The 9,531-nt window shown below is 39.9% G+C and overlaps 1 protein-coding gene across 1 annotated transcript; it reads left to right on the top strand.

Annotated features, from left to right (window-relative positions):
- Positions 1-2,198: 2,198 nt before the first annotated feature.
- Positions 2,199-9,026, top strand: arrdc3a (arrestin domain containing 3a). The gene is made up of 8 exons (XM_026931513.3): positions 2,199-2,698; positions 4,572-4,653; positions 4,814-4,961; positions 5,343-5,445; positions 5,562-5,818; positions 6,311-6,473; positions 6,705-6,847; positions 7,455-9,026. Exons 1-8 carry the CDS (start codon positions 2,419-2,421, stop codon positions 7,521-7,523), a joined length of 1,245 nt encoding a protein of 414 aa, XP_026787314.1. The 5' UTR covers positions 2,199-2,418; the 3' UTR covers positions 7,524-9,026.
- Positions 9,027-9,531: the final 505 nt, after the last annotated feature.

Consider the following 9,531-nt stretch of genomic DNA (forward strand, 5'->3'; position numbering starts at 1 on the left):
ACCTGCACCTTCTCAATCACTGTTGATGATGTGTTATGAACGTATCAGAGAAATTGGCTGAAAAATATCAGACCAAATGGGGAACAAAAATCTAGGAGGTATTTCACTCTTTTTAATCATCCGACACAACTGTCACTGAAAGGCTACCCCAGCCTTGCTTCTTCATCACATTCTCTGTATATTTTTTACGACCATTGCTGTTGCTGTTGCATTGATTCCACAAAAGTACAAAATAATCCACTTTAAGACAGTGTTAACAGTGAATAATTTGATGTTGATGTCAGAAAATAAACTTACATTTAAAAATATTTATGTCTTTTTTAATCTTTAAAAGACAGGAGGTTTAGCTCTACTAGCCTTTTTGTACCAGCCATCCTTGGGATATAATATATTTCTATGGTTTAATCGGGTTTTACTCCTATGCAAGTTTATTCCCATTGCTATTTAGAAAGCTAAAAATATTTGAATAGAAAATTTCCTATAAGAATCTCAAAAGGACAAATTAACCATGAATGCCTCACAGTTGAAGTACAACAGTTTAAATGTCTAGGTAATAGTATGAATCTAAGAACGTCTACTTATAAAATATTATGTATGTATGTATGTATGGTGGTAAATTATTTGAATAGAATATTTCCTGTAAGAATCTCCAAAGGAAAAACTAACCCAACATCTACTTATAAAATATGTATTAAATCATTGTGCTATTCTGTTTGTCCATAAAATGTGTTTGTGGATACATCATGTGTTAACTTTAGATTCAGTTATCTCACATGACCTAATTCCCAGGATTCATTTTGTGTTGTGACTTTCTGCACAGTCTACAAACACATAATATAAATATTAAAGCTGATTGGATTGGGAAGCACAGTTTACAGTCTTAGATAACCCAAGATTGTATATCTCCTCATATAAAAATATCTTTTTCCAACAAAATTAAATCTCTTTTCCATAGAGTGAATCTGTCCACTAGGGGGCGACAGCTGTCCAGGCTTTTATCAGCCCCAAGGGTTTGAAATAATTTTAACCACATTCAGCTTATTAAATTGTTCTAACCTGTTTACTAAGTAAAATACTCTGAAATTATAGTATAATATGTAAAAAGCATTATGTGCCACAAAATATTATGCTTAGAAATGTTTTCATCTTTAACTAATGGCAGTTATAGATGAGTTTGATTATACTTTGGCATATACTGTATATATTACAGTGTAATGTTATTTATCTCACATGAGTCTGAGAACTAAAGAGTGCAGTACAAAAGTTATCAATTACATGCAACAGGTGGTTCTAAAAAAGTCTCAACAATAAGAGAGTCAGGTATAAGTATAACCACAAGGTGGCGTATTGAAGTCTAATACACACTGCTACAAGCATGCCTGCAACAGTCAAGACTAAAGTAATTGTATGACATGAATAATATTAGTAATATTACAATAATTGCAGCATTTTGCTTAAACATCTGTTGCATATAACAGATGCATGATTTTTTTCCCCTCAATAAAACCATGATCACATCATCTTCATCTTGATCACCACCATTACCATCATCTCGAGGAGCCATTTTGCTTTGTTTAAACTTTTTTTTTTTAAATATAGTGTACAGATTATATAATACATACACATAACTTAATGCATTAACTTCAGTGCATTAAGAAAATCCATCTAAGACTGAACAGCTACCAGTAGGTCAAGCTGTTAGACCATATTTATCCCAGCTGGGCTATTTTCCAGCTTCCTTATTACTGACTAAATTGTCCAATAAATGTTTGAAACATTCTAACCGTCTTATTGTTGAGTAACTTATAACTTGTGTGACGTACAGATTAAATTAGTAGCTGTATTTCAGAAACTTCCTCTCTCTTAGCTGGCTATGATGCTCAGCTAGTTTGGTAGACCGTCTGTGTTTTGGTAGCTGGTCAGACTAAAGTAGACTTTTCAGCTTTTTTTTTAAAGCCTCTTAGTTTGTAACTTCTCTGCTAAAGCAACAAGGTGCAATATAACGTGTGAAGCACGTCTCTTTCACATTGCTCAGCTGTTCATTGTAGTGTGTTAGGGTAGAGTTGGACAGGGAATGCCCCCTCCTCCTCCTCCTCCTTCCCCCCCGCCCCCCTCCCTCGCTCGAGCCGGGGGTGGACAGAAAAGTTTCGCGCATGCGCAGTGACTTGTTTTTCACCAAACCGTCGCTTAAAGTGAGCAGGGCGATGAAAACTCGGCTGTCTTTCATAGCGGAGCAGCGAGCTTGTGTCGAGCCGCGATAACAGCATCCTCTGCTGTTATTCAGCTCTCGCACATCCATGACACTAACCAGTGTTGCAACCTGCTTTTTTCATACGAGATTATTTTCATAGACTTCTTCTTCTTCTTTTTTTTTCTATACAGAATTTTGTACATCATTTTTTTTCTTTTCTTGCCGCCATGGTGCTAGGAAAAGTGAAGAGCTTCGTTGTAAGCTATGACTGTCACAATGACAGCAATGTCCCCGTTTTCTCCAGCGGGGACTGTGTCTCAGGAAGAGTCCTCATCGAAGTGACCGGAGAAATCCGCGTCAAGTCGCTGAAAATCCACGCTAAAGGGTTCGCCAAAGTGCGCTGGACTGAGTCGCGAAATGCTGGATCCAACACTGCCTACACTCAGAATTACACAGAGGAAGTGGAGTATCTAAATCACAAAGACATCCTTATCGGCCATGGAAGAGGTAAGACTCCGCTCTCAGTGTGTTATATGTGTTTAAATAGGATATACTGTAGTGCTCTGTGGGGCTGCAGTGGATGCTCAGACTTGTTTACAAGTAGAGTGGCTGCAGACTACAACTGTTTAATTGTGCGTTTGGCATCACTGGTTGATAGCGTTCTTTATAATTCAAAGCAAAATACATTTAAAAGCCCTTCCAGATCAAGAGGGATCTTGTATTCAGACTGTTGTATTATGCTTCTGCTTTAACTCAACTGTCAGAAAGAAGTAGGAAGAATGAATGGGCGAGCAACCAGCACAAGGCTTCTTGTTGGTTAAGTCAGGTTTTTTCTTTTATTAAAGAAAAGTTCCCTAAATTATATGGTAAATCTGTTACAAAAGAAAGTTAATTTGCTATTTTGAACCGAATGTCTGCAGAAACAAGATGTTTATTTGGTGTTTTATCACAATTTCGCCTATAGTTTCCACCCATTGTTAAAAGCGGTTCAATCCTGTTCTGATGCAGTACCTGCTCGCGCTCGCTCCTGATTGGTTCACGCCAAAACGTGTTTTCGATGACCTCACGCTTCTGCAGAAAGAGTTACATAGATACAACTTTTTATACCTTTTTTCCGTGTTTTTATCCGTTATTGACCAAATGCATAAAACAACAAGCATGCAGATATTTCTTATGCAAACTTTGACAGTACGGCTTTTGCTATTATTCTTTTTTTTATACGAAATGCTTGAGTTCAAGTGCAGTATGTACACTGCTGCAGCCTTGCAAGTGTTTTGCAAACATACAAGCTGTCGGACACTCGCACGCGATGGATGTTTTAGCCTAAACCTATGGCCATGTCACAGCAGTCTGAAGAACAGATATCTGTATTCATGTTATTCTTTGTATGGATGTAGATCAGAGCATGTAGTGGGTTTTTTTGTCAGTGTTAATGGGATAACTGGGGCGAATGAATGTTAATGCATGTTTAATTTCTGTAGCTTTAATTTTGTAATTGCTTTACCTTTTCAAATATACTGTCACTGATTTTTTTTTTGTCATGAAAATTTCTTCTGTAATCTGTTATTTGTATATTGCAATCAATCCACCAATTGTATCGTTTGTAACGTTGAAACACTAACAATAAAAGTGAAGTTTAGAAATATAGTCGGTATTCTGTCTCGTCATTGGCGCTGACTGTGTCGTTCTGTTTATTCTCCAGTGTAAAATAAAATGGGGAACATTTCGTGAGTGCAGGGCACAGTGAACACAGTTAGTGGAAAACAGTAAACAGGTCTCAGCTGCAGCTCTTGGTGAACGCTGCACGGCTCTAAATGCGTAATGCGCGAGGCGGCGCGCTGAGGCAGCCAGCTCCGGTTTAGGCCGGTCTTCTCTTGTTCGGCTCTGCTTTTGATTGACAGCTGTGCGCGTGCACGCGGCTTCGGCTGGAACAGAGTGAGAGAACGCTGAGCTGGCGGAGCGGAAGTCTGAGTTTAACCTCAAACCTGAAACTGTTTAGTTTCTTATAACTTAAGCTTTGGGTTTTTAATCGAATATATTGTGTTATTTAACAACATTTATTCCAAATTCTATATTTTCATGTGGACGTGCGCTGCCCTTTATGAATGTTTCCCCTTTTTAAATCAGATAAAGCACACACACACACACAATTACTGTTTGTAATTACAACCCAAAAGTAAAATATCTGTGTGATATTTTTTAACGGACAAAGTGTCTATAAATGATGAATTAAAGAAATTTTATGGTCCTGCTATTGTGTTTTGAAGGTCATAATTGTTGTAACACAACTAAATGAGCTCAAGCTCTTTTCCTGTTATTATATAGTACTGTCTCAGGTAAGGTATACATGTATTTGGAATATTGTTCTTTTCTGTTTCAGATGATGACAACTCTGAGGAAGGTCTCACCACAATTCATTCAGGAAGACACGAGTATGCATTTAGCTTTGAGCTTCCACAAACGTGAGTGCCTTCTTAACATTTCCCAGCTTAACATGAAAGTGAAACAATTAATTACCCGTAGACTTTTCTTTGTAATGTCCTTCATGAGAGACTGATAAGATTTCTTATCGTGTAATAGCTTTCAGTTTGTTCATGCCATCTTTCTGTTCCCCATGTGCAGTCCTTTGGCTACCTCTTTCGAAGGGAAGCACGGCAGCGTGCGCTACTGGGTGAAAGCAGAGCTGCACAGACCATGGCTTCTGCCCATGAAGACCAAGAAAGAGTTCACCGTTTTCGAACACATTGACATAAACACTCCCCTCCTGCTGGTAAGTGGTGTCTGCTTCACATTACAGCCTCATTCTGTTAGCACATCTCTACTCTTACTTTATCATCATCTTCTGATGACTTGGGTTTCTTGCTACAGTACTGGGGTTCTCAAATTGGTCCTCAGGGCCTCCCAGGCCACATATTTATTCTTTTTCAGCTCCAAACACACCTGTATCAAATAGTTTGTGTTCTTGATCCCTTGTTCTGGGTGTGTTTGGAGCTTTGGGGTTGCCAGAGAGAGAAATTGTGGACTGTCTGGGAGTCCTTGAGGACCACTGTACCAACCACTGCTCAGCAGGGTATATTCGAAATATTCTAAAGCTAACAAGTCTCCTGACACTAACATTGTCCTGGTCTTATCTTTCCTCTGCTTTTTACAGTCTCCACAGGCAGGCACGAAAGACAAGACACTATGCTGCTGGTTCTGCACCTCAGGTCCAATCTCCCTAAGTGCCAAAATTGAAAGGAAGGGTTACACCCCAGGTAACATATCATTACCGAGCATGAGATTTTATCTCATAATTGATAAAGCTATTGGTATTGTTGTAATCTATTGTTAGAGTGGTCACATCAACTCAATCTTGTGTTGTTTTTTGCAGGAGAATCGATTCAGATCTTCGCAGAGATTGAGAACTGCTCCTCACGCATGGTCGTGCCAAAGGCTGCCATCTACCAAACTCAGACCTTCTATGCCAAAGGGAAGATGAAGGAGATCAAGCAGCTGGTGGCTAACATCCGTGGGGAGTCGCTGTCTTCTGGCAAGACAGAAACATGGAACGGGAAGTTGCTGAAGATCCCTCCCGTGTCACCGTCCATCCTGGACTGCAGCATCATCCGAGTGGAGTACTCACTCATGGTGAGTTAGGAGCCTTTGTCACTTCCTCACAAGCTTTAAAGTTTTTTTTAGGTAGAGCCTTATCAATATCAATTTGATTAATTTCCAAAATTTGATGGACTTCTCCAAAACATTCCATAATACACTGAACTTGACTTCTTGCTACTCTGGTTGATCTTTGACTCTGAATGATTTTTGAATAATTATCTATGCCTAAGGCTTAAATCTGTGTTTTAAAGAATGTTTTCTTGCATTCCCTAAAACCATGGTTTGAAAGCAGTTTGGTAAAGTAATTTGTTTTAAAAGGCAAGAGTTCAGAAAGCAAATCTCGGGATAGATTTCCATCACGCCCAAAATTTCATGCTACTGCATGCTAATGACCTCATAACCCTGTGAAAAAGTTCCATTCAGTGCTTGCATAATCACAAAGCATCATAAAACTGACCTTTCTATCAGGATCAGACATCTAAAGGTACATGTGACTGACCTGTTGCCACTGCTTGTTTTCTCTAGGTCTATGTGGACATTCCAGGAGCTATGAACTTGTCCCTTAACCTGCCTCTCGTGATCGGCACTATCCCCCTGCACCCGTTTGGCAGCCGCACATCCTCTGTCAGCAGCCAGTGTAGCATGACCATGAACTGGCTAGGCATGAGTCTTCCAGAGAGACCTGAAGGTGAGTACTGGTGTTACATGTCATACTATATTATACTCCTATTATATTTGTACTTATTTTGGTCATTATGTACACTGGGTTATCTGTTGCCCTAGATATGTGGAACAATAAATATTCAAAGATTTGCTATGCTTACCCACTCGCAGTTAACACAAACAAGGATGTGGGAAGTTAATGGTTAACAGAAATAGCATGCAAATAGAACATGGTTTTCTGTTCTTCTGTTTGTAGCTCCCCCAGCGTATGCAGAGGTGGTCACAGAGGAACAGAGGCAAAGCTGCCTGGAGGTGTCCTCGGGCCGTGAAGACTTCGATGGCCCACTGTTTGCCTACATCCAAGAGTTCCGCTTCCAGCCTCCTCCTCCATATTCTGAGGTAAACATGACCAATAAACTACATGTGACCAGATTTGCAGATAATGATACACGTGAGAATTAATTGCTGAGAACTAAATGTGCCATTAAATAAATGCTGTAAGCTGAACAGATTAATGTAACACATAGAGATATGTTCACATCATTTTAAAATTACAGTATTTATGAGCTTCCAACTTGTAAGAAGTGTTTAGAGACTTCTTGGAACCTGTAATTACCAGGAAAGAACTCTGAATGTCCCGAAAGCTCTGACGTGACAGTGTGTGAAGTTATGTAATAAACAAACACGACCAAAACAATAGCAGTGGCTTCCACAGTCTAAGGCAGTGAGGAGTGTAATCTCACAGTTTGACACTTATGATACCTTAATAAATAAGGTGTTGTGTGTTACCACTGAAACAATCCATTTCTGAGTCCAAGAGGATGAAGAACTTTGCGTAGTTTTCCTGAGCCATCATCTCGTAATTATTGTAATTACAGCATGACGTGAACCCACTGCAATAGTGGGTCAGTAAATTTTAGTGTGACTCCATGGTGTCTGATTGATAGTTACCTGTCTGACATTTATGTCCTAACTTTAGCTGTGTTGCTCTATTCTCTTCCTCTAGATTGATCCAAATCCAGATCAAACCAGACAGCCAGAGGAGCAGAGGCCCGACACATGTCCATCACGCTGAAAAGCTCATAGCACCAGCTCAGAGCAGTCGTGCCCTTCAAACTTTCGACTTTCATTTTTTTCCCGGAGGCAACAAGTGCACTTGCGCTGCTGTCGATGCCGAGAGAAAATGAACATGCAGGAGGAAGGACCGTAAAGTGCAGGAAGTTGCTGCCGTGTCACTTCATTCCTGCCACAGGGAAGTGTGATCACATTGCTCATCTGTGTCGAACCCTGTGGACAGATGCACCTGGTTGGACTGCGACGCCAGGATTTAATCAGCCTAGTTTCTGTTGTCCTCATGCTTCTTTCTGTAACCATGGCACAAAGTAAGGTTCTGTAGCACAGAGCTACCTGGAGACAGACAAATATGCAGAGGATACACTATAGCCACCACCTGCAGTACAAAGGAGAGAAGACTAGAAACTCTTGCTTCTGTTGTGGATTTTTGCACATCTTATTTTTAGCTTGAGTTATAAGGCTCAGTTTGAAAATCACTAATTGTTTTGTTTTTCACTGTCTTGGTCTAATATGACTAAATGATTGCAGGCTTGTTTTGCTTTATCCGCATAGCTTGCCGAGAATAGATTCAGAGACAAAAAATCTGACTGAGATTCAGAGACTCAAATCCTGCTCTGATCATACTTTCAGCTGTTCTTAGGTGGTTTTGTTTTTCTTCATTGCGTTCCCTCCTAAGGACATGCAGATGACAAACTGCGTCCAGCAGCATGCTCCACCTGAAAGGCTCTTCAGGCTCGGCATTGTTGCCTATGTGACTTGTAATAGCAGTGTGACTTTTCTGTTTTTTCCTCCTGTTCACATGGACACCATCTATAAGTTTTAAACATAGAATGCCTTCAAGCCAATCTCCGTTTGTTTGGGGATTATGCTCTAGCGCATGTTTTGTGGTAGAAAACAGAAGACATTTGCCACTTGCATGTGTAGGCAGGGTGGAGAGATAAAACAGGGTGGAACCCAGCAGTTCGCCTGCAAACGGTCTGAACAGATTGTTGCCTTTCTATTTGTAGTGTAACGCAGTGCAGGCTTCTATATAGTACTGCCTAAAAAAGCACTCAGTCTCAGGAGAACTTCTCACTTGCCAAAAGGTTGGAAACAAAAAAATATATATGAAAAAGACTATGTTTCAATTGCACTGTTTGAACGCAAAAAAGGATGTAGGTGAGACAAAAAAAAGTAGATTAGATTAACAGAACAGACAAGACAATGCACAAGGCAGCTTTCTAAGACGAACGACATTCCCTTTTTGTCCTGTTTTACTTCGAGACTTTTTTTGTCCCAACATTCCTCCAGGCCAGTGATGGCAGATATGATTCAGAGCAAAACGTGAGAGAACAATGACTGAGACTCTGAAAGGACCCATGAAGAAATTTGACGCAGCCAGACTGTGGCTTGAACTGTGTTGAAATGAGGCATACATTAGTTTTTAGAACTCATTCAACAACTACGTTAACGCTCCGCTTCTGTGCAGTAATAATGTAGCACCTGTTTTTTTTTTGTTTTTTTTTTTTAAATTTTTTAATGAACTGTAAAGATTAATCATATCTCACTGAGGTCTGGAGGATGTTTGGCATTCAGCCATCTCCCAGTGAAAATGGTTTAAGCAGTGTTTGATACATCGCTTAAATACACAACCTTTGTAAGGATGCTATGGATGATCATAGTCAAGTAGCTGATGTGTGCGTGTATGTGTCATTCGTGGTTTCTCTAAGGGGTGTGTAGAATCCAGCAAGTTTTGGACTACTGCTTCAAACATACACAGACTCATGAAAGTGGTCTTATCATAGTGGCCTTGAAGAACTGACCTGGTTCATCACTCACATTCAACTCAAAACCTTCCGACTGTCTCTGTGTCGTCTGAAGCGTGTTTATGTTTAAAAGGACAAAAAGGGAAAACCAAATAGTCCTTCAAAGCGAGCACTGATCCCCAGACATGCCACTCTGATTTGCTATGGCTTAAATCATGTTTTGTGATGACTAGCTTTGATTACCATTACGGGCATTTAAGAATT

Source organism: Pangasianodon hypophthalmus, chromosome 24 (genome assembly GCF_027358585.1).
Source record: "Pangasianodon hypophthalmus isolate fPanHyp1 chromosome 24, fPanHyp1.pri, whole genome shotgun sequence".
Taxonomy (NCBI): Eukaryota; Metazoa; Chordata; class Actinopteri; order Siluriformes; family Pangasiidae; genus Pangasianodon; species Pangasianodon hypophthalmus.

Excerpts from the sequence above, each read along its gene's own strand:
- arrdc3a (XM_026931513.3), top strand. The coding sequence starts at position 2,419 with ATGGTGCTAGGAAAAGTGAAGAGCTTCGTTGTAAGCTATGACTGTCAC. Across the intron at positions 5,819-6,310 it reads GAGTGGAGTACTCACTCATG|GTCTATGTGGACATTCCAGG; the intron begins GTGAGTTAGGAG and ends TGTTTTCTCTAG. Across the intron at positions 6,848-7,454 it reads CTCCTCCTCCATATTCTGAG|ATTGATCCAAATCCAGATCA; the intron begins GTAAACATGACC and ends CTCTTCCTCTAG.